Source organism: Echiichthys vipera (assembly GCF_963691815.1).
Source record: "Echiichthys vipera genome assembly, chromosome: 17".
NCBI lineage: Eukaryota > Metazoa > Chordata > Actinopteri > Perciformes > Trachinidae > Echiichthys > Echiichthys vipera.
The window spans coordinates 3,667,520-3,692,818 of record NC_139842.1 but is presented as its reverse complement, the minus strand read 5'-3'; the positions used below and the strand labels follow the sequence as shown (position 1 = coordinate 3,692,818).

The following is a 25,299-nucleotide window of genomic DNA, read 5'->3' as shown; positions in this document are numbered from 1 at the left end:
TTCTTTTCAGCCGCTTTCTCGCTTTATAGTGTTAAACGTTACACGCTGTTAGCCACTTTAGCTTAGCAGTTAGCAGCTAGCTCACGGCTGGTGATGGCTCTCTCTCCTGCTCTCTCTTGCCCGGCGTGTCGTCTTATGTTTAGCTACTCTTCTGCCTCCTTTAGTGATAATGGTAAATGTAATAAGTGTAGTGTATTTGTAGCACTGGAGGCGAGGTTCAGTTAGAGGCACAGCTCCGCACCATGGAAGCTCAGTCTTGTACTACGGTAGCTAGCCGGCCACCTATAACTTCAGCCGGTGTTGTGCCGTATTCAGCACCCCTGCCGTGAAATGCACCCCCTCGCATTAAAGGTGATGTTCTGGATCAGAAGGCTGTTGTTTCCACCTATAGGAGGAGTTTATATATATATATATATATATATATATATATATACACACACATATACCTGTGTGTGTGTATATATATATATATATATATATATATATATACACACACATATACCTGTGTGTGTGTGTGTGTATATATATATTATCATTGTCATAATCTGTCATCTTAGCTGTGCTTGTTTCTACTATTCTACTGTATTAACTGCCAAACGTATGAATCATATTCACATTACTACAATAATATAGTTACTGTTACGCTTTGGTTGCTTGCATCCCTGGAAGTGTCTGTCTCTGTCCATGTGTCTGTCTTTGTCTCTCTCTGTCTATCTTTCTGTCTTTTCTCTCTTTTTCTTCCTATCGTTATCAAAGAGCTTATAAAACTTATTATAAGCTCTTGGTAATTGTGTGTTGTTGCTTGGTTGGAATGAAAACCTGCATCAAACACCTAGGGATTAAAAAAAGCAAACTAAAATATAAACACTGTAATATTTGAAGCTCACTGTTGGTGGCAGTGTGCACAGATGCCAGTGTTTGAGGTGGTGGTTTGCACATGAAGAAGCCAACGACATGCATGAGTCAAAGTCCAGAGTTCATGTGAGCAGAGAGGCTTTTCTGCTCTGTGACATCTCTTTGTTTCTCTCTTGTGTCTGAGGCGACATGGAGCCGGTCACAGACTTTCTCTGCAGGTACAAAAACTACAACTTTGGCATCGGGCTGACGACTCCGGAGCACATCGACTCGCTCCAGAGCTTTGAAATCCGAGAGAGAGACGTGTTCCTCATCACGTATCCAAAGTCAGGTGAGTGACACACACACACTGTGGTTATGACGTCACAACATTTACTTTTACAGTTCACAGTTTTGTCCTTTGCTTGGAAGAGATTTAGGGCACATTTGTATATTTATATAAGTACTAAAAGTAAAAGTAGTCATGATGCAGAGTGGCACATTTGAAAATCAGACATGCTGCCACAATCAGGATTAATGCACTTTACTCTGTCCTCACTGTTAGTTTGTGTCATTGTTTGTGTTTATACTCTTGTTAATTAATAATAATAATTAATTAATTTAATGTAATTCTAATCTAAATGTATTTAAACTGTGGCTAAGTGGATAGTGGGTCATCCTCCATTCGAGAGATTGGTGGTTCGATCCCCACCTTCCCCGGCCTACATGTCGAAGTGTTCTTGGGCAAGGCACTGAAGCCCGAATTGCTCCCCGTGCTGCGCATGGGTGTGTGAATGTCTGTGTGAATGGGTGAATGTGACAAACACTGTGAAACCGCGTTGAGTAGTCAGAAGACTAGAAAGGCGCTTTATAAGTACAAGTACGATTACCATTTACCATTCATTTTATAATTATGGCTGCAGTTTAATTCCACAGAACGTACAAAAAGGTGTTGTTTTGTGTTTGCTTTTATCCAAGTTTGTGATTTAAACTCTTTAAAATAGTTTAAAGACTGTAAGTAACCAATGTTCTGACCGTTACCGTAGGTAACCGGTATATAAACTACTCCTACAGGTGGAAACAACAGCCTTCTGATCCAGAATATCACCTATAATGGGAAGGTGTGCGTTTAACAGCAGGGGTGCTGAATACGGCACAACACCTGGTTTCTTGCAGCGGCCCCCAGGTCTCTAGTTTGTCTCCAGTCACTTTTGAGGATTTGGAGAGTCGTCTGCGTTTGTGCACAGCTCCTCTTCGTCTCTTCTCCTCCATGTTGGTGCATTTCTGTGGCAGTTAAAGCCTTTTGAGTGGGTTTCAATGGTTTCCTGTGGACGCAGATGTTTCTTGAGTCGTGCGGACGGGAAACTTTCTAATATCAGGGTGTGAATCAGATCTCTTTTGCCTTACTGATCAGGTATACTGATGACCCACAGGGACTATATGGACTCAACAGATCATCATCTCCATATGCGAGTTGGACGGGGATCTGAATGAATATCCAAACAACTTGGAGCAGATGCCGTGGCTGGAGTACACGGAGGGCCGAGGGGATTACGCCCTGCGAGCCTCTCCGCGGCTCTTCTCCTCTCACCTCACCCCGCCTCTCGTGCCTCCTGGACTGAAGGACAAGAAGGCAAAGGTGGGTGTTTTATGGAGGTTCCGATCAGGGCTGGAGGAAGAATTCACATATTTTTACTTCCAAAGTCCAATCGTACAAGCGTTTTAATATCTACACTTTACTTTTTATTCCATATAATCTGCACATTATTTTGCTCTTCTTTGCTATTTCCACGCCGTTGTCTCAGCACTTGTACTCTGTGCAGTGACATATGATACATAATACATATATATACACACTGTGCATACATTAATTAATTAACAATTAATACAAATATTTTAAAAAATAGTCGCTGATTCATTTTCTGTTAACTTTTCATTGAACTAACTCGTGGTTTCAGCTGTAATTATGATACAAAATGCAAATTATGAAACAATTTAAAACCTACTTTCTCATAATCAAATAGCAAACATGCAACATGACAATCTTTACCTGCTACATGTATAAGACACAGAATGGTATATTGGTGTCAACTCTCGGCTGATTGATGTTTTTTTGTCAGATCATCTACGTGATGAGGAACCCAAAGGACAACATCGTCTCCTATTACCACTTCTGCAGAAGCTGTGGCGACCTGGAGACTCCCAAGAGCTTTGAGGACTTCTTTGAGCAGTACCTGACGGGCAACGGTGAGGCCGCGCACACACACACACACACACACACACACACATACACGGGCACGGGGGCAAAAGTGTCGCTGCTGTCAGAACCTTTCCTCATCTCATCTTCAGCCTCTTATCCGGGGTCAGGTCTCGGGGGCAGCAGCTCCAGCAGGGGACCCCAAACTTCCCTTTCCCGGGCCACATTAACCAGCTCTAACTGGGGGATCCTGAGGCGTTCCCAGGCCAGTGTGGAGATCTAATCTCTCCACCTGGTCCTGGGTCTTCCCCGAGGCCTCCTCCCAGCTGGACGTGCCTGGAACACCTCCCTAGGGAGGCGCCCAGGGTTCATCCAGCCCCCCTCCTGAGGAAACACATTTCGGCCGTTGTTTTATTCTAGTTTACAGTCACAGATAAACTTGTTGTGCACGCACCAAGGTTAACGTCATCGTGCAGCTCTGAACAATGAGGACAGACAGAGTGCAGTGCTGATACGTTTGAAAGAATGAACATCGGACTATGAAGCTTTGACGGAACATTTTATCTATGTTAAAAACAGTTTTATGTTTATGTTCCCAACACTATACAGAGCACTTGATTATGAATTTATTTCCCCTTGCGACATATTAGACTATACATTTTTTCAACACACTATGACTAGTTTTCACTTTTTTCGACATGCTATGACTGTTTTCGACACTATATATTATGATTATGACCGTTTTTAATACACTATACTGACTCTTCTCATCATTATACTCTGAGCTCTTAATTATATAATGCTTTTTTTTTTTAAACAATGACTTTGGATGCAGATAAAAATCCCAGAAAACCCTTAAAGTGGAAGAAAAAAAATGAAACTACTTTGTAATAACTGATTAAATAAAATCAGTACAGACAATCAGCATGACCACAAATATACCAATATGGATCCTAGATATCGAGGCTTGATCTCCTTTCCAGTGTGTCAAGTGGAGAGAGAGGAGGCTACACAGACCCACAAAGTAAATCATCATTATTAATCATCAAACACACCCCCAGGAACTAAATACATGCAACTAGTGGAGAGATGTCAGAGCAGTTGTGGGTTTGATGCCTTGCTCAACAGCACCTCGGTGCCTAGTGGAGGAGATGAACTAGCACCTCTCCAGCCATGAGTCCACACAGGGACTTGAACCATACACCCTTCAGTTCCCAGCCAAGTCATGTTATGGACTGACCTACTGCTGCCATGTTACAACACACAGACTGGAAATACACACTCATGCACAAACAGGACTTAAATACACACAATTTATGGAGAGATGTCAGAGTGAGGGGGCCCTGAGCAGTTGGTGGTTTGGTGTCTTCCTCAGCACAGCAGCTGGAGATGAACTGGTCCATACACCACTCATGGTTCACACAGGGACTTGAACCAGTAACCCTCTGGTTCCCAGCCGAGTTACCTACAGACTGAGCTACTGCCGCCCCAAGGGCTAGAATAACATAATCAAAACTCATAGTTTAGACTTGATAAAGGTAAAATGATATGTTGAAAAACTGTTTTAAAAATGTATTAAAGTCACAGGAAAGTATGCAAACATAGAAACGTAATGGTTTGATGACATACCATCTTTTCTTTGTTCGGTTGTTCATAGTAATGTACCACTGCAGTCACATGCACTTTTCCCCCTGGGGATAAATTATATATAAATCTATTTTACAGTTGGAGCCTCATCCTGGTTTGACCACATCAGGGAGTGGCATTCAAAGAGAGACCAGTACAACATCCTGTTCCTGAGCTACGAGGACATGATTTTGGTGAGATCTGGTTCTTCTCCGTGGTCGCTCAGCAGTTTTGTGAAGCTTGGACTGAAAACAGTGTGAAGAAGAGAAGCACTTCTGATCCATTCAACGCTGAATTTAATCATTTGTCTCTTAGGACCTGAAGGCGGCGGTTGCTAAGATCTGCTCTTTCTTGGGTAAAAACCTGAGTGAAGCAGCCGTTGAACAGATCGTTGAAAAAGCTACATTCAAGAACATGAAGGAGGACCCGAAAGCCAACTACAAGTTCCTGCCTCCAGAGAAGGTGAAGAGGGACTTCATGCGCAAAGGTAACCTGACATACAGTCGCTGCAGCTCCTGTGAACAGATATCAAGTCTATTTTTTATTGTTTTTCCCTCACAGGTAAGATCGGTGACTGGAAGAACACCTTTACTGACGCTCAGAGTCAAAGAGTCGATCGACTCCTTCAGGAGAGACTCGGGGATTTGTCTCTGAAGTTCATCTGGGAGTCAGCGGAGCAGCCGCACCAACCCTAACCCTGTCAGGGCGCACTCACACCGTGCCTCCGTCCCGTGCCCCGTTCTTTAGGGTCCTTGGCCCCCCCTCCAGGCCCGTTTGTACTCACACTACCTGGGCCTCGGAGAATGCTTCTTGCTGCCTATACGTCATCACGCCGTAACACGTCACACGCATTGATGACGTCATGGCGATGCGTGGCTTTGTTTCCAGATCTTTCCATAGACCTCAGAGTTTTTGTGCGTCTTGTCGACTGTTTTTGAATCTTTTCATCGACCAAATCTGCAGTAAACACTCCACCTCCGCATCACACCAACGTGAACCTTTCACCGCCATTGTTTTAAATGTCCGCGCATGGTCCCTCCTACTTTTTTCTATGTCCCAACAGGCGCACAGGAAATGACCTCAGATCCGCCGTAGGCCTCGTGCTCGTACATGTGTTGACATTCTTTACAAAAGCCCACCTCTCCCAAACGGGCCGTGGAGGGCAAACGTGCCGCTCCTAGACGTGGTATGGTTGCACTCACACTGGTCAAAGGAACCAGACTTTAGCCGTGAAACGTGCTCGGGCACGGTACGGAGGCACAGTGTGAGTGCGCCCTATGATCCACAACATTCATTGACCCTGGCTGTAAAACATCTACAATAAAACAATAAAACCTTTGTTTAAGTTTTCATTTTTTTGCAGGAACAGAAAACACTAAGAAACGCAGTTGGCCAATCGGTCGACTTTATTGAACGCCAAAGGAATTTAACGGTTTCTTTATTTCATGGTGAAAACTTGCTTTGGTCCACACTTCAGTTCTCTTCATCTAGAACGAGAGAAAAGAGAAAAACCGGAAGTTCAACCTGCTACAGGGAACACACACAACACTTGAATGCATACGCAGACAAAAATAATAATTCAATTACGTTTTTGCATCAGACATGCCTAAAGTAAAAAGGTCACAGTCATAGGGTTGCGTGTCTAAAGCAGTCTTGGCATAATTTCTTTTAAAAAGTCTTAGAAAAGTGCGTCTAAAAAATAAGCCTAAAAAAAATAGTCTTAGAATGTCGAAAAAAGTGAAAATATAACAAGTAAAAAAATGCTTAAATCAACAGTTAATGGCTTAATTACTTTAAGGGGGGAAATAAATCAGGAAAAGTCAGAAAAGTTTGTACAAAAAATAAGCAAAAAAAAAAAAGTCATTGTCTAAAAGTGTCGAAAAAGTAAAATAAATGTCCTAAAACTGCTTAAATCCGTCACAGGAGCGTGTTTAAAGCAGTCTTTCTTTCCTCCTCCGTGACAATAAACTGAAAATCTTTGAGCTGTGGTTAAAAACAAGACATTTGAGGACGTCCTCTTGTGCACTGATCAACATTTAACAGACCAAACGACTAAATCGATGAATAGTTGAAGTGTAAAAACACACAACAATGAAAATAATTGTTATTTGCAGCCCTTCGTTTTACATCACAGGTTTGGGGAGCGCCGTGGTTCAAGGCAGCTGATGTAAAACAATCATCTACGGTACGTTCGGACTGAAATAAACACTTTGTACATGTTACAGTTGGATGATTCCCAACATGTAGACCTCATGTGTCACAGTGATCCAGTAAAGGGCCGCTGTGGCTGCAGGTTTTCATTCCAAGTTGAAAAAGAAAATTCACTCCTAACTGCTAAGTTCAATAAATGCAGGATGTTTCCAGAGTCAGTGTCTGTTTGTCTGGAGTAATGTTTTCATGTTGAGGTGTGGTTATGTGGTGGTTCTTACACCTTTTCCAAAAGGAAGTTCAAGCACTTACAACACCTTACAGCTGGGTAAACTACATATATGTGTACAGCACATACATCATATACAGCAGGGGTGTCAAACAGAGGCTGCAGGTTTTCATTCCAACCAAGCAAAAACACACCTGACTTCTTACTCAATCACCTGAACTGTCTTCACACAGTTGATTTGTTGGACCAGGTGTGTTTTTGATTGGTTGGAATGAAAACCTGCAGCCACAGCGGAGCTTTACTGGATCACTTTGACACCCATGATTATTGTTGTCCCTTTAAACCTGAGCCAAATCAAACATTTTAAGTCCTTTAATATAAAATGCCCAGCCTTAACGTCAATAACGTGAGAACATTTACAACCAAAGCTAAAACTGTAACTTTATATTCTATTAAATGTTGAGTAGAAGTAGCACTCTCACCTTCTTCCTCCTCGTCCTCTTCGTCTTCTTCTTCCTCCTCCTCTTCGTCAGAGCTGAAGGTCCCGTCGGGCAGGCTGTACACCCGGATCACTTGCTGTTAACGGGGGGGAAAAAACACAATATCGACCCATTAGCTCAACAATTCCCCACTACCTTTGTTTAAAGCACAGTTTCTCTAAATCCTCGTTGCATGAAGAACTCGGCGGCTCACCTTGTTGGGGTCCTTGAGGATCAGGTACTTGCCCTCGTCCAGCTTGCGGCAGATATCGATGACGCAGCGGAGGATTCCCCAGGCGTTCTCCATGCTCAGGTTGATCTGGCTGGCGAACTCGTTGGGTTTGAACTGCTGGGTTCCCAGGACGACGTGACGAGCCGAGTCCTTCGCGTGGTACCGAGACACGTACCTGAAGAACACAGTCCGAGCTTTAACACACTGAAGCTTTACAACAGTGTGAGTGTGTGTGCAAAGATTCGGTTAGATAGGTTTGTGTCACGGCCGTCAAACCTGAAGACAGCGGAGAAAACTGAACTTCAAACCGCAAAGATTCAGTTAGATGCTACAAAAGTGCTGAAAACACTTTTAAAAACGTCTCTCTCTGCTGTGCTGCTGCTCAGACGGGAGTCTCGCAACACAGCTTGTTTGAGGGGAAGAGGGTCGTCCCCACAGCCCGCTTGGAGGCGGGTCGGGCGTGCTTTGGCCTCCTCCAGCATCTATCTTAGGCCGTGTTTACACGACAACGATTGTGGGTGAAACGGCAAAATATTTGATCAATTGTGCACTTTGTTCAGACGACGACGGCGGTTTTTGGGCTTAAAACTACTTAAAAAAGTGAAAACACGCTCCAGAGTGAAATGTCAAAAACACTCCACTGTTGTGTTTCTGTGTAAAGGTAAAAATAGAAGAATGGTGTTTGTGTGTGTGCGTTCCTCACCCCAGCTTGAGGTACTCTGATCCAGCCAGCATGGCGCAGCAGGTCCAGCGAGCCAGTTTGTAGCTGTTGTTCTTGAGCTCGGTGGCGAGGACGGCTCCTCTCTGAGAGTCCAGCTTCTGACGCCAGTCCACCCCGTTACAGTGCTGGTGACGCAACAGAGCGACACGAGCGGTTAGAATATAACAAACGTAACAGAAACACTTCTCAATTTCACTACAGAGCTGAGTCTGAAGTTTCATTTGACATGAGGATGATTTAGTTATTTAAATATCTGACACATCTTTTAGGAACGGCCACGGTCTAAAAAATAACTTAATAATCTTTACATTGAGAAAACACAAGAAAAGTCTGGACATCCTGGCAATTACTTCCCTTCTGTTCACTGAGTCATTAAAGTTCTGTCGTTGAGGTCACGACTCCCTCTTGTGGAAACAAACAAGAACAACCGAAACCAGGTTCATCCATTTACCCCATTATCGGTAATACTTATGTGTAGGGGTGTCCCCGACTTAAGATTTTCATCTGGTGGAATCTGATTGGTCACGTCTTGCCTATAGTTGACTCATCTGCGAATCAGTTTGGTTTTTTGCTCATGAGGGTCTTCATCTTAATCACAATGTTATTAGGTATTCGATTTTGTTGGCGTTCAAAGACTTGACTCTCTAACATCTCTCCTTAATTGCATGTATAGGTCCTGTCTGTGCATGTGTGTGTATTTCAGGCCTGAAATTAATAATAAGATATAATAATAATAATAATAAGAGTGAAAAAATTCAACTTCCCCGTTGCGGGATAAATAAAGTAAAAATAAAGTGAAAAAATTCAACTTCCCCGTTGCGGGATAAATAAAGTAATTCTTCTTCTTCTTCTAATTCCTGTGCACTTCTCTCTGCACCAGAGAAAGATTCAGTACGTCCCGACACAGTGCGTCAAATGCAGTGTGCCAAAGAATACCAGCGTGCATTACTACACCTATTCACACTTCTATGATCTCCAGATGAATGCATGTGAGGTTGAGTCAAGATAACTATTGAATGCATGAGTGCGAGTGATAAAAACACCAAATTAAACATGTATTTAGTGGAGAGAGTCGCTCAGGACGTTAAAAACGCCCTCTGCTGATTTACCCTGGAGTCCCACTCGTTGAGGGTCTTGACGTTAATGAAGGACACTTCTCCGTTGGCGCCGGTCATCACTCCGTCGTGCTCACAGCGGACGATCAGATCGATGTCCTCCCCGAGCTTCCAGTGACGGTACCTGAAAAACAACCATGGGACGTCAGCGTGAGAGGAAGCAGTGACACCAGTGTGTGTTAAAGTTTTATCACATGCTCACAGCAGGGTTCCTACACATTTTACAGACTTCTCAGAGGACTTTTCTGTCCATATTAAACATCTAAATACCATTTAATAGATGCTTATTGTGTCAATAAATGGTTTTAAAATCCAACTTTTAACACGTATTGTGACTACTGTATGTTTGCCATTATGTTGCCATGTAATTACAAGACATTTTACTGTATTATAGCTGTATTGTAGCTCATATAAGTGAATGAACTCAACGCACAGCATTTTATTCAAGCTAAATACTGTAAGATTAAAATGAATAACTGAACCTGTAAAACTACAGACAGGAACAGTAGAGATGAACAATTAACCAGGAACTACAGAAGAAAACGCGCTTCAGTGGCTTTAGATGGAGTAAACCTACTGTCAATCAATTAAATAAAGATAAATCATAAATAAAATGTAGATGACACGTATGGAAAACATTCAATCAATGAGAATCGCAGTTTCCATGGTGACCAGTCGGCTGTGTTGCATTAGTAAACATGTTTTGATTTGTATATATTTATATATTTGATTTTAGAAAGTGAAATAATCGTCTGGAAACGTCTCTTTTCCCTTTTTCCAAACGTATCCACACCTGGAAATTACTCAAATTAAACCCCATACTTCTCCATACTGTGTAGGAACTCTGTCCTAGGATTAAAAAACTCCGCACACAAGTCCTTTACGCTTTGTACAATGTTACAGATGTTTTACTGCAGTGCGAGTAAACCCGACAGCAGGGTTCAGGCGGTGCTTACCTGTAGGCCACTGATGCCACTTCATTCTTGTCTGCATCCTCCTCCACGAATGGGTTGGAGGCAGGGAACTTGTAGCGCTCTCCGCCCTGAAGAAAAGAGAAGAAACATGACGTATCTTCATTAAACGGTCAAAGGAGGGTGACTCGTGTGTAGCCTGCAGTCAGGATAAACCACATTTCACTGGGTAAAGCAAAAGTGGGGAAATGTTTAAATGCTCTCTGCTGGAGCGTTAGATGAGAAAGTTAACTCTTGTATCATCTGTGTGTCTGTTACGGGGTTCACCGTGTGCGTTCTCACCATGCGTAAACACTGCTGGCTGAAGTTGTGGTTGATGTACGTGGCCTCCATCGCCAGGTTACGAGGGGAGTTGAAGGAGTTGCCCTCGTCCTGCGGCGGCTCGTTGGCGGTCTCGCTTACGGTCAGCAAGTCTGAGAGGAGCGATTACAGGTGTTACAGCGTTAAAGCAACACGACAGGGAGGAGACATGCAGGGATGGATCCACCGCGCCGTGAAAATCCTCCACTACAGGTAAAAGTGATCCATCAAAACTGTACTTATGTGAAAGTATGTCATTCAAATGTACTTAAAGGATGAAACGTCTGTAATGTGCAGTCAAATGTGTCTTGATGAATGTCCGCTCCTAGACGCGGTACGGTTGCACTCACAGTGGTCAAAGGAACTAGACTTTAGCCGTAAAACGTGCTTGGGCGCTGTACGGATGGACAGTGTGAGTGCGCCCTTACAAAAGGAATAGAAATTAACTTCAGGGTTCCTGCACATTCCCTGTTTTCACTTCTGCGCGTGATCGTGCCGTTTCCACAGAGGCGCAGGGGTTGAACAGTGCGGTGAAAAGCGCGGCTGCAGTGAGTAAACTGTGACGGGAGCGCAGAGAGTTAAACCAGTTCCCCCTCAGATCTCCCGAAGCCTCACCAAAGTCAGAGTTGTCCCTCTTGTCGAAGAACAGCTTGTTGCCCACTCTCTGCACGATGATATCCCAGGAGTTGACTGAGCGCGTGCAGCACATCAAGGTGGCCAAGATGGCGTCAGTGGCAAACACGTTACCCTGAGTCTTAGCCAGCTGCACAGAGAACAGAGCTGCTGTCAGAGAAAGCATCACAGTAAAGCCCTCACTGATCGATTGTCCCGTTAGAAACTGTGTGTACCTTGCGGATGACGGGGTCGTCGGTGGTGGTGACGGTGTGGAAGATCCTCTTGATGCTCTTCAGCTGCTTCTCATTGCGGGTTGTTATGCGGTCAAAGGCCTTATCGTAGTGCTCCAGAGCGCCGCAGCACTCTCTGCAGGAAACAAACGAGTTCATCAGCTTCTGTATTTAAACGATTAATGAGCGACGACAAAGAGCCGAGCGGGCGAGTTTCACTCACATGTCGAGAGGGTCGGCCACCTCCATGTATCTCATCTTCATCAGTCTGGGGAAGTCCATCTCCTCCTTCACCTCCCAGTCGCTCCTCACCTCCACAGAGGAGTCTCGGGGCTTCAGCTGGGCGTCAAAGTACAAGTTTCTTTTTATTTAGAGGGTCAGGTATTGACACTGAACAGTTCAACTTTTATATGTTTTATGCGTTTGTTTTTCCCAATGCTTGTAATGTTTTATGTAAAGCATTATGAATTACTTTGTTGTTGAATCGTGCTGTACAAATAAACTTGCCTTGCCTTAAACATTTATATTATGTAGTATTTCTTTATTCTTTATTTTCTCACTGTGCCTAGTTATTCATTCAGTAATTTGTATAAGAAATCAGATTGCTGAGCACCTTTTCAGTCGTATCCGTGGACAGTTCACACAGAAAAGGTTTATTTTGTTATGCTGCCGCGTCGGTAATGAGTGAATCTTTCCCACTATATCAGCATCTGTGTCAAAAGTTCCGAAACAGTCGGATCTTTGACGGATTAATCTACCTGTTATTTCTGAATTACTTTACTTAATTTACTCTGTTTGCTCTTTAAAATGTGACCGTCATGTTTGACAAAGAAAAGCAGATAATCCTCACATTTGAACAGCTGCTACGCTTCATTCATAGTGTTTTAAATCTGCGATACTGTTCTGTTATTGTAGTTTATATTTTGTGTTTCTGTTTGTATTGTACCGCTGCTGCGATGACCTCATTATCTATCTATCTATTCTTGCTTGAATCATTTCTCAGAATAGATTCTTTAAAAAGATGAAATGTCTGTCTAACCAATAATCAATTATTGACTCCTGGTTGCAGCTCTAGCCCAGTATTAAGTGAGGGGTACTGTGGAGCCAGCAGGTTATTATTCACAATAATAACCCTGATGCTGGACATATTTGACATTTCCCTGCTTATTACGCAGCTTTTTACCACAGAGGAGAGTCAGAGTCTAAGCCACAGCAAATATTATGTCTGCCATCCAGAAATAATGTGCGTAATTGACCAATTCAACAACGCTGTGTAAGAAAAGCGAACAGACGACCGGTACCTGGGATTTCTGGTCCCACTTCTGACGGACACCAAACTGCTTCTGGAACTTCTTCTGCAGGCGCATTCGATCCCTGGACAGACGGAAACGGGAGGTTAAAAAGAAGCTTTCTCACACCGGGATCCTTCTCCTCTCGTGTGGAGCGTAAAAGAAGAAAACATTTGACAGAAAATCCTCTTAAAAAACAGAACGTTTCCCACCTCTCCTTCTGCTTGGCGCTCTTCGGGAGCGTCTGCATGTTGAACTGAGTCAGGTTCCTGCGGTCCTTGTCCCTGCGCAGGTTCCTCTGTTGAGACAAACACCGCGTTATTGGTGAGCACATTCGAAATCAGCAGGGTGGCGTTCGGTGTGTCCGCGGCCTCTCGTACCTGAGCGAACCTCATGCGGTTCCTCTGGTAGGCCGTCTTCTGCGTCTTGGCCGTGTCCACCAGCTGGAAGCTCGTCTCGTCCTCCTCGTGAAAGTAGGCGTACTGACTACCGCCCCCGAACTGAGAGGAATATTTATCTGGAGACAAGATAAATACACCATTTCATAAAAAATAAACTTGAAACCATGGTAGTGATTACTAATGATGGTTTATATGATTTCAATACTTCAATAAACAGTGATGGAAAGAATCTGTGTTTTGATCTGCGATTAAAAGACTGTCATGTAAATAATTGTGTTTTTCCTCGCATTTCGTTTATTTTCAGCTGTATTGTCACACAGACAGCTAACATTTTTAGGAGTACACAGCCGTCGTACTCACTTGTGTATCTCTTGTCTTGATAAGTTGCTCCAGTCCAGTCAGCGACCTGTCGGCGAGAACGAACAACGTGAGGAAGACCGAAGACAGCGCGAGAGGAAACTTTATTAATGTTGAAATGGCAGAAAACGAACCTTTCCCAGACGGTCTCCTTTGCTGAACGGCTGGTAGGGCATGTCTTTGAACTTCTCTGGCACCGCACAGGGACCCCATCCGGACGGGTTGTCCTGGATCACAGGGGCGTTGAACTTCGCCATGATGACCTGATATGGGCAGGAGAAAAAGACACTCCGGTGACCAACAGTTGCTTCAAATTCTGCCCAGATTCAGAAATAAAAACACAGTCCGTGGTGTAATGGTTTGACATGCAGAGGGTCTCAGCTAATGAGCAGCACTGATTTCTCCAGCAATGCACTAAAATAAATAGGCACTGATCAGCTTGCGCAGTGGGCTAGTCATCATTGACCCCTCACAGGACCACACGGTAAAGCCTGTCTTAAATACGAGGATTTTCTAAGTTTATTACGAGCTTTAGTGCAAAATGAACATAATGTGCAAGGATCAAAATAGGTGTGTTTTCACGATGGTCGACTGCCCTGAATGAGGTGGGTCTATCTCGCCAAAAACACCCCTAATTTGCATGTGAGTCGCTCAGGAAGCCGTTTGACCGAGTAGATAGAGGCCCCTGAGATCTACCCGGTTGCCGATTGGATGTAGCTCTCACTGGGATGTGACCCATTCATGATCATGATGTGACCCATTCATGATCACACTGTAACTGCACACATGTATTTAAGGTGTTTATGTACAGAATTATTGTATTATTAGTATTATTGATTTATTATTCAACACAGGCCATGTTATATTCAGGGTTCCTACACTTTTTCCAAGGTCGATTAAAGCAGTTTAAAGGTTTTCCAGCACCTCACACCTGTGGTAAATTACACATTTCAGCAAACACACATTGGACATTATTATTTGAATCATGGTAGTTTGCTATAAACAACTAACAAGTGTTTCCTAACACAAGAAGAACAATAAATTAAATTTAGATTCTAAAGCTATTTGTTGAGAAAGAAATGCGGACATTATTTAAAGCATTTTATCCATAAACCTTGGAAACACAACATTAAAATCCAAGGGTGTAATGATTTGAAGCACCTGAATGAACCCTGTATGTTTGTGCAGCATCTTTTTTCAGGGGCACCAGCTGACATCTGGCACAACTACCGGTAGCTAACATTAGCTTAGCAACTTATTCGGTCACATGCTAAGAGGAGCAGCTAACATCTAAAGAACATCGACTGAATAACAATAAACAACTTTCATATAAAAGTAGAAAACGTGATATTTCCCCTGGATCGTGGAGTTTTCCCCCTCAGCTTCTCTCGAGTCGCACTCGGTTAGCTCTCGGTGGCTAAAGCTAGCCGTGTTGCCAGGTGGCCGCTAGAGATGCTAAGCTAACATGCTAACCGGGCGGTGAGGCCACACGCACGAGACTCTGAGCTCGCAACGATTTATCCTCAAACACGAATGAAACCGGCGGCGTTTCATCCGTTTGTTCATGTTTAACTGCCAACTCACCGGGACTTGTGTGACACCGAACAGAGACCTTTAATCCACCGGGTGCGACAACGGCGGAAACCTGCGACAGAGCGCCGGGGAGAAAGGAAGTGACGCAATGACGTAAAGCGGAAACGGATTCCTGCCGTGTTGCAACTGTCGTAATAGTGAATGTGTAAAAAAAAAAGTAATAATAATTATTAAAAAATAAGAAAATAATAAATAAATAAATAAAAAATGAAAAAGAAAAAGAACGGAAATAAATAATTAAAATTAAGTAAATGAAGAAAGAAAAAGGAAAGAACGAAAGAAAGAGAAAACGAATTAAAAATAAATAAATGAAGAAATAAGTAAAATCATTAATAAAAATAGTAAACAGAAAAATAATAAATAAATAAAATAATACATGAAAAACAAAAAAGGAAGAAAGGAAAAAAAAAAATTAATGAAAAATAATGAAAAGAAAAAAGAAAGAGGCTGAGGGTAGTAAAAAATAAAAGAGTAATAAGCGTATAGTTCCCCTATGGATGTGTTTAGAGAGCTGTGTTACTTGTAAATATATAAGATATATACCGGTATATATGCATGGATACTCTGTGTGTGTGTGTGTGTGTGTGTGTGTGTATGTGTGTGTGTGTGTGTGTGTGTGTGTGTGTTTGTGTGTGTGTGTGTGTGTGTGTGTGTGTGTGTGTGTGTGTGTGTGTGTGTGTGTGTGTGTGTGTGTGTGTGTGTGTGTGTGTGTGTGTGTTTGTGTGTGTGTGTACATTGTAGTTCCTCACTGGGAGGGCAGTAAACACATACTATTGTGCAGAAAAGTTTATTTAAACAACTCAGCAATGTAGTTATATTAATAGTGATGCTGTTGTTGTTGTTTAAATTATTATATAATAATAATAATCACACTAATAAAGAGTTTAAATGCTGATAGCCTCTAATATAAATGTAATGTTGCAGTTCCTCACTGTGAACACCAGAGGGCGGTCAAGTCAGACACAACACCAGACCATAGAGGTTATGATACTGGTGTAGTAGTATTACATTATATTAGTATTATATAGTAGTATACTAGTATATAGTATTATAACCTCTTTGACCATACAACCTTTTCCGGTGAATACTTTCCAAATAAAATAGCCAAATAAAGAAATACATTTATTTAAAAGTCACCTATTTACAATACAAAATCAGTTTAAAGGGGCAGGAAAAGGTAAAATAAATAAATAATAATAATTTAAAAAAGCATTAAAAAGGAACAGATGACACAATAAAATACCAAATACACATACTGTATATGTGACACACACACACACACACACACACACACACACACACACACACACACACACACACACACACACACACACACACACACACACAGCAGTGTCTCTGATATCATATAATATTATGATATCATATAACAAAGTCAGTATTTGTAAAATGAATCTCACAGTGTAAGGAAACTTTAACTAGACTGTAAATTAAAGTCACGTGTGTAAAATAATTGTATTTATAAATAACATTTTCATTCTCTTGTTGACCTGTTTACGCTTCATATACATTTTTTAACTCTCTTCTTAAGATCGAAATTATTTATTTATTTATTGCACAACCTTAAGTGCATATTTTCAAAGTAAGAGCATTATATCAAACACATTAAAGTATTATACTGACTATTTTTTATTACTCCACAAAATAAAAGCCTGGTCAAATGGTAAACAAAGTGAGAATAAAGCGACTTTCCTGTTAAATCTTTTACTTCGCTCCCTAAATTATAAATTACTCAGTGTTTGCATCCTCTCCGTTGTTCTCCGCTCACTTGTTCATCATCAAACTGCTCGTATGAAGGCTGTTGAGACAGTCTGTGGGGGTCTGCACTTGTACATAACTTAACTTGTACTTAACTTGTTCTTTGCCCTTTGCGGTCTGTTCTGTATTATTGTACTGTCTGTGTTGTGTGTTGTGTCTCCCGTGTGTTCAGTTAGTCTGTAACTTTTTGTTTTGCTGCTGCCGACCTGTAACAGGTCTCTCTCAAAAATGAGACCCTGGGTCTCAATGAGATTTTACCTGTATAAATAAAAGTTCCATAGGTGACTTGGGTGGGAACCGGAGGGTCGCTGGTTCGAGTCCCTGTGTGGACCATGTATGGAGCGTGGACTGGTGGCTGGAGAGGTGCCAGTTCATCTCCTGGGCACTGCCGAGGTGCTGTTGAGCAAGGAACCGAAACCCCAACTGCTCGGGGCGCCGGTCACTGGCAGCCCCCTCACTCTAACATCTCTCCATTAACTGCATGTATATAGGTCCTGTCTGTTCTTCTTCTTCTTCTTCTTCTTCTTCTTCTTCTTCTTCTTCTTCAATACAGATAACAACCTCACAGTGGAGTCTTTAGAAACAACTCTGAGTGGATCTTTCCAGAAGGTTCATCGCCGATCTTCTGTCACTCCTCAGGCCTCACGTGTGTTCAGAGACGAAAACCTCTGGATCTAATAAAGATGTCGCTGACTAATACACATAAAGATGTCCGTCGGTGTGATGGATGTCAGTTACACGGCGTGCAGGAATCTCTCAGGGGGGATTGGTTGTCAGGTGGTGAATGATGCCGCCATCTTTGCACTTAAAAATCCACATTCATCATTTCTCCTGAGCCTTTAAAAAAATAAAAAGCTGCACATTAACAGCAACAGTCTCTGTGTGACATTTAAAACCTTTTCCATGTTCATGCATCATCACCTGGCAGCTGCGCCATGACTCATCAAACACACCCACGTGTCGTCCTGCAGGGATCGGCGGCGGCAGATGGTGAACGCGGCGTGTGCAGGAGTCTGATTCATTATGTGTCTTGATTATTTATTATCTCACTTCCTGATCCTTGATTTGAATCGTACAGGTGCACGGAAACAAGAGGACGCTTTTTGAGGCACTCATATTAAATGTACTTAAACACAATATGTTGTTTTCTTCCCCTTGGGGTCTCACTTTTTGATGTGTGGAACTATTCCTTTAAACCTTTCTCTATGCAAATGTTTATTATCTTACAACATACAAGCTATTTCTCATCGTGCACGCCTCATTTACAGAAACGCAATCATCTGGAAGAGAAGCGCTGAACTCCCCCACACACTGTCAGCACTAATACATTTAATTAAAAGACAGAAACAGCACATGGATCAATAAATAACTGGGTCACAACTGTAGACACGTCAGAAATATTACTTAAAAACAAAGCGTTAGCGTTGACTTTATATTGTGAGTAAGTGTGTGAAAGTGAATTATCCGTTTTTTTTTATCCTGTGCACGACTCATATTGGCGTTTAATGGATAAAACTAACACTGCAGTCGACATCGTACAAGTTATGCAAGTAAAATCTTTAGGGTAGATTAGGTAGATGCTAGTTAATACTTGCTAAAGTGTTGACGTCATCAGTGCTACTACTGCGCAGGCGCCAGTTCTCAACGCCATTCAACAGCTACGGAGCGTATAGACACTTCTTACCATTAGAAAATGCAAATAAATATAATATAAAACTAAAACTACACAATCAAACATGTTCTAACAGGCGTTACTGCAGTGTTGCATTTGACATACATTGCTGCGTGTAGCTAGCTACATGCTAACGTCAGGGAAAGTTGTATCTTGGTTGATGTTCTTGTTAATTTCTCCAAATTTTCAGGCCACTTTCTGTCTGGAACTTGTTTGATTGTGTAGTTTTTGGTTAAAAAAAAGCCTTTATTGGTGATTTTTAATGATAGAAAGTGCTGCTATAACATAACTTCAAAATCATAACACTTTTAACTTAATTAGGTAGCTACATGCTAACGTCAGGGAAAGTTGAATCGTGGTTGTTGTTGTTGTTAATTTCTCCAAATTTCCAGATGACTCTCCTGCTGGAACTTGTTTGATTGTGTAGTTTTTTGTTAAAAATCCTTTATTGATGTTTTTTGATGGTAGAAAGTGCTGCTATAACGTTACTCCACAGTCAAACGGCTAACTACGTGGGGCTTCATGTAGCTACATGCTAACATCAGGTAAAGTTGAATCTTGGTTGTTGTTGTCGTTAATTTCTCCCTAAATTTCCGATGTTATTCCTGCAGGAAAATGTTTTGGTCAGTCGTAGTTTCTGAGTCTTTATTGATTATTTTCTCACTCAAGAAGTGAAATTAAGACAAAAATCACCCGTTTCACTAAAACACATATTTTATTTCTTCTTACTTCAAATCTATATTATATATTCAATAACAGATTTGTCTTTATGCAACAAAATATTGAAACTGCAGCACCCCACTTAGAAAAACAATAAACACCAGTTTATATAATATATATATACCATACAAAATCAACCTGCGCCCAGTATAATCATGTGGCTAAATGATGGTTTGAAGAGATGCCAAACACGACAGATTTACAGTGTAATCTGCTGATGAGGGTTTGTGTCCTGCTGGGAAACTGTTCCTGCGCTTTAATCAACACAAACACTTCAACTTAAGTGAAAGTAATAAAGACTCCCACTCCGTTGGCGTCACCAGCGGGAAAACACTCCTCATGCATCCTGATTAGGCTGCAGAAATAAACATTACTCTGCGTCTGAATGTGCTAAATGTGCGAGAGAGAGAGAGAAGAACACATTCAATCCCAAAAGAGGAAGATATTCATCAGGATCATGTGTTTTGAGTTTGCAGAGTTTCTCCTGCCAAAACAAAGGGAAGAACAGGCTGTTAGAGTTAACTTGTCCGTATTGTACGTGGGTGATTTGTGTAGGCAGAGAGAACCACACTGAGTCACCCGCAGAACATCAACTGATATCACCTCTCCGTGTTCGGCGTGCACAGGTGGGTTATCACCGAGGGGAGTGCGGGATCACACCGGCTCAATATTTATAGCCCGACACACACAAACACTAGTAAACAAGAAGAAGAAAACACACACACACACACACACGGCTCCAAACGCTCTGAACAAATCTCCGCTCTCATCAAACCGCCAACCGCCCCAGGGGGGGACTTGGCAAATAAAGTAGAGCCTGGCAAATCCCTTTTTAATGTGCCTTTAATAATGGTCTCATGCTCCTCAGCGGAGCTTTGCAGGAGAGTGAGCGTGGGTGTGTGGGCTGAAGACCAGCCGAAAGCAGCAGCAGCAGCAGCAGCACCAGCGCCGGCTTTACTGTCGTTACAGCCGGATAAATATAACTGCTGTCAGAGAGTGTGGTGAGTGTGTGTGAGCACTCATGAATGAACGGCTGCAGAGTGAGTTTCTGATGAATGACGGAGGGCAAGGTAGAGGTGGAATTTTCGCGGTAAAAGGTGCCAAAGGCAGCTGAAGAAGAAGTGCAACCTCATCGCAACCCATCTGCTATCTGTGTGACGTCAACCTCCGGGGGCAACGGCTAATTTTTCAGGCTCTCCGTTGTACCCAGCGGAGATCTGGGGCAAGACTTCGGCACGGTCTCAATACCACAAATTGGGCCCTAACCCTCCGTTTTGCACGTTCACATGTAAGGGTAGGGTGTCGTGTTGAGTCTGGGGACCAGGTGTTGGGGTCATTTACAACGTCTTCCCCTCCAAAGCACCCCTCGAGATTTTTGAGATGCAGGCTCAAAAGTGCGCGGTACAAGCTCGATAATACCTAAGGATTACTGCGCAGGCGTCAATACTTTTAGGCCCAATTCAGACCAAGGATTCGCGATGACACTAAACTGTTTTTAAATGTGGCAGGTAAACGTTGCATCGGTGTAAACCAGCGGTGAAAGTAGCCTTTATTTCTTGCCGGTACTTTCATATTGACCGATTGTGTGCATGCCGAAAAATACACTAGTCTACTTATCAAGCATTTACCAGGACTTCTTATAACTGTTGTACTTTTTACCTCTCTGCTGGTGTGAAAGTCTCAAACATTGCAACAAATGTCTGTCTGCTAAAACACTTTGTTTACCCGCTGCGCACATAAGATCTGGTTAAGCCGTGCGCACCTGTGTCGCTCTCTCGTTGTCTGTTCAGCGAAACCCTGCGCACATAAAACAGAATACTGAAACATCAACATATTGTACATTGTGTATATTCTGTATATATATAATTCAGAGACAGGTCAGAACCAGTTATATAAAATGTGTACTGGGGAAAACGTGTTGCTTCTGGTAATGTGACGTTAGCAGGTGTGTTGCCTTCTCTTTGCGGTACGGCGTACCCCTCCAAATCTTTTAGTGGTACACCGTACGGGCCAGTTCCGGCGTTCTTCCACCCCTGGTGTGAACTGACTCGTCTCGACACAAAACGATGGATTTTGTCGCCTGCAACTGCGCTTGTCAAGTCGCCAGCAGCTGGTTTTAGATTGTAAGGCACGTCACCTGTTTCAGCAGCCAATCGGCTCGTAACAAAGTCAGCTGGTCAAGTCACTTACAAACTGTCAGCTGGTCGGAATGGCCGGTTCGGACGGAGGCTCAACGAGCGAGAGAGAGAAAGAAAAAGAGCAAGCTAGAGAATAAATGAAGAGAGGGAGCGGCAGTTATCGAGAACAAAGCAGCGAATCAGAGAAATAAAACGTTATTTTCTCCATTTCATCACAACTACAAACGCAGCTGGAACAAGTATCTCACTATCTCTGTCCTCAGTTATATTTTAAGATGCTGCAACTTAAACCCAGCTACGCAAAAAGCCTGACGTCAGAATGGAAATGCAGAGTCAGTGCTATGGAGATGATACGCCGTCTCGCCTGGTCTCATTTTACGCTATTGAGCAAACCTGCAAAGATCACAATATCACATGAAACATGAAACTTTTTCACGGTTATGTTCAGGTACGGTTTAAGTCGGGGAAAGAAAAGCAAACTCCATTTAACATTTAACTAAATTTCCGATGTTTCACAGACAAACAAAATGCTTTTTTTTAACCCCAACATAACCTCGTGCTATGCTTTAAACGTCGACAACGTCAATACAACTTAAAAAACACAATCCTGGCAGGTAATTACGTTTCCGTTAAAACACATAGAAACATAATTAAACAGAGAGAAATCATCAATGCTCAGCTAATGTACAGACGGTTGCTGTGAATGCTGATTTGAGCTTAAGTACGAGTAAAATTCGAGCGAATGATTGTCACATTATGGAACAAACAACAAGATTTTTAAGTCAATAAAAGGCACGACGTTGTACATTCATATTCATGCATATGTACACAATATGACAGGAATACATTCTGTGTGTTGGTAAAACTTCAGATGTCAAAGTCTGTTGAAAGAAGCAACTCTAAAGTCTTCATAGTATAGATTTTTTTTTAATAGATCCGTCCCAGTTGAATATTGCCTGCCCGTTGTCATAATATTAAGTTCAGTTTGAGTTAAACACGCTCCATATTTCCCACTACAAGTAACTTATCTCCAGCGAGGTGCTCTGGTCCGTGTTTTCCTCTGGCAGAGTTTTGATGCTGCCATTTTTGGTTCCATTGAGAAGCAGCGGTACAGTCAGCGTGGACCCGTTGGCGGATTCTTTCCCCTTGGCGTCCCCAGATCTGTCCTTCCTGTCTGGGGACGGCAGCTCCGTCGGTCCTAGAGCCGCTCCTTTATCGGACAACAGCGGCTGCAAGCTGCTGTTGCCATTTTGGGCGATTCTGTAGATCTCTGTCATTTCCGAGACGTCTTCGTCGTCCCCTTCGTCCCTTATCACCCGCCTCAGGCTCTCCCTGGGCATGAGCGCCGCCCTGCCCTGCTTCTGCTGCTGCTGGCGCTCCAGAGGCTCGTGGTTCTCCACCTTCCTCGTGGAGCGGCACAGGGCTTTCCGGAAACCCCTCTTGAAGTTGTCTGACATGAAGCCATAGACGATGGGGTTGGCGCAGCTGTTGGCGTAGCCGAGCACGACGGCGAAATAGTAAAGACCCTGGTACTCCGGGGGCAGCGACACCAGCAGGTTGATGATGTTGAGGGCGTAGAACGGGAGCCAGCAGAAGAAAAACACGGCGACGACGATCACCACCATGCGCGTCACTTTTCTCTCCGACTTCCTGCGCTTGGTGGAGGTGGCGTGGACTTTTTTACCCGAGCTGCGGATCTTGAAGACGATGAGCAGGTAGCAGAGGCAGATGATGAGAAGAGGGCAGAGGAATCCCACCGTGAAGGTGTAAATGATGAACGCCACCCGCCAGATGTTCGCCGGCTGCGGCCAGACGATGTTACAGGTCCCTCCTTCCCTCTGGATGTTGGCAAAGATCACCACGGGCAGAACAACGAGAAACGACAGAGCCCAAACAGTGCCGTTCACCAATTTGGCCACCTGAGGGCGCCGCCACTTTGAAGACCGAATAGGGTGCACGACAGCGAGGTAGCGATCGATGCTCATCACGGTCAGGCAGAAGATGCTCGTGAACTGGTTGATGGAGTCGACAGTCATGACCAGACGGCACATGAAGGAGCCAAACGGCCACGACTGGAGGGTGTTTTGAACGGCCTGGAAAGGCAGGCTGAGCATGAAGAGCTCATCGGCGATGGCTAGGTTGAGGATGTAGATGTTGGTCACCGACTCTGTCTTCGAGTAGTGCAGCACGATGTGAATCACTAAAGTGTTTCCACCCAGGCCGATGATGCACACGATGATGTATATGAGCGGTATGAGGACCCCCGCCACGCCGGGACCCGAGGAGACATCGGGGCCGGTGGAGTTGGTGGAGTTAAACAGCGTCTCGTTCAGATCGCTGTCGTTGAACATGAGCAGAAACAGTGGGAGGCCGGTCGAGGGGGTGGCGAAGCTGCCGTTCTCCCACGTCTCGTGCGTCATCTCGAGCCCGGGAGGCGAGACGACACCCATGGATGTGCTCTTGCTGTCGCTTTGTCCTTCTGCCGCTTCAGCTCCCGCCCATCTGTTCTGTTGGTGGGAGGAAAAAAAATCAATTAGTTGAATCGTTATTCGACACATTTCACATTTCATGTCCGTGGACACTGAGATGAAAAGGAAGAAAAGACGTCTTTGTCTCTCAAGGACACGAGGACGAAATCAAGTTTCTATGCTTAAGTGCCTCTGACTTCAAAAACACGTCTTTCTTTCTGCATTTGAAAACCACCTGCAAGTTTGTTGAGTGTGTTCTGACAAAAGGTGTTTGTGTCACGTTTAGTAATTCTGCTGATATTATTATGATTATAATTATTTTACACACATAAACCAGAAGAGACAGTTGCAACAACCACTACTAAAAAACAAAAATGTGTCAAGTGGTTAGAATAAAAAGAATATCAGCATTTGCAAAACATCAAACACAAAACTGTGTTCTCTTAATTTACTCTTAAATCTAAATAATACACCTCATTGTTGTCATTTTGGGACAGTTTTGCATCTGTTTTTAGTCGTTTTTTGTGCTTTTAGTTGCTTTTATGTGTTTTTATTCAACTTGTATCAATCATTTAACATCTCTTTGTGCACATTTTCATCCCTGTAGTCATTTTGGGGCGGCAGTAGCTCAGCCCATAGGTGACTTGGCTGGGAACCGGAGCCGGTTCGAGTCCCTGTGTGGATCATGAATGGAGCGTGGACTGGTGGTGAGGTGTTGTTGAGCAAGGCACCGAACCCCCAACTGCTCGGGGCGCTAGTCACTGGCAGCCCCCTCGCTCTGACATCTCTCCATTAATTGCATGTATAGGTCCTGTTTGTGCATGTGTGTGTGTGTGTGTGTGTGCGTGCGTGTGTGTGTGTGTGTGTGTGTGTGTGTGTGTGTGACATGAATAATAATAGAGTGAATTTCCCCGTTGCGGGACTAATAAAGGAATTCTTCTTTAATCACATCAGTAATTCTTCCACAAGAGCGTCACAACATTGTTTATGTTTACCACTGGATTTTAATTATTGTTGCATTTTAGAATAAATATTTTACCGAACAACAAGAACTCGAGTGTGTAACTTTCCTCAAGAGGCAATTTATGAAGAAGTCAGTATTTAAAATGCATTTTTACCAGTAATTGGATGTGAATGAATGAATGAATGTGAATGATATCTTTATTTCGAACGATCAGAAGAGAGATG

The 25,299-nt window shown here is 43.1% G+C and overlaps 3 protein-coding genes across 4 annotated transcripts; 1 reads left to right on the top strand and 2 right to left on the bottom strand.

Annotated features, from left to right (window-relative positions):
- Nucleotides 1-1,044: 1,044 nt before the first annotated feature.
- On the top strand, nucleotides 1,045-5,737 carry sult3st1 (sulfotransferase family 3, cytosolic sulfotransferase 1; the record flags this gene model as incomplete). 2 transcript variants are annotated; one of them, XM_083930743.1, is made up of 6 exons in its annotated part: nucleotides 1,045-1,186; nucleotides 2,268-2,473; nucleotides 2,955-3,081; nucleotides 4,757-4,851; nucleotides 4,973-5,144; nucleotides 5,219-5,737. In XM_083930743.1, 6 exons carry the CDS (start codon nucleotides 1,045-1,047, stop codon nucleotides 5,350-5,352), a joined length of 876 nt encoding a protein of 291 aa, XP_083786869.1. In that variant the 3' UTR covers nucleotides 5,353-5,737. The 2 variants fall into 2 exon arrangements, with proteins under 2 accessions (XP_083786869.1, XP_083786868.1); XM_083930742.1 differs by having other exon boundaries at nucleotides 4,973-5,737.
- A 308-nt stretch (nucleotides 5,738-6,045) lies between these two features.
- eif3d (eukaryotic translation initiation factor 3, subunit D) lies at nucleotides 6,046-15,435 on the bottom strand. The gene is made up of 16 exons (XM_083931493.1): nucleotides 15,329-15,435; nucleotides 13,879-14,007; nucleotides 13,748-13,793; nucleotides 13,367-13,503; nucleotides 13,199-13,284; nucleotides 12,999-13,071; nucleotides 11,921-12,036; nucleotides 11,701-11,833; nucleotides 11,468-11,615; nucleotides 10,835-10,965; nucleotides 10,538-10,623; nucleotides 9,576-9,705; nucleotides 8,449-8,591; nucleotides 7,728-7,920; nucleotides 7,517-7,610; nucleotides 6,046-6,144 (listed from the first exon to the last, which is right to left on the bottom strand). The coding sequence occupies exons 2-16, from the start codon at nucleotides 13,999-14,001 to the stop codon at nucleotides 6,131-6,133; spliced, it is 1,653 nt and encodes a 550-aa protein (XP_083787619.1). The 5' UTR covers nucleotides 14,002-14,007; nucleotides 15,329-15,435; the 3' UTR covers nucleotides 6,046-6,130.
- A 7,221-nt stretch (nucleotides 15,436-22,656) lies between these two features.
- LOC310959618 (somatostatin receptor 3) lies at nucleotides 22,657-24,093 on the bottom strand (the record flags this gene model as incomplete). Its single annotated transcript, XM_083931047.1, has 1 exon — nucleotides 22,657-24,093. The coding sequence occupies one exon, from the start codon at nucleotides 24,091-24,093 to the stop codon at nucleotides 22,657-22,659; it is 1,437 nt and encodes a 478-aa protein (XP_083787173.1).
- Nucleotides 24,094-25,299: the final 1,206 nt, after the last annotated feature.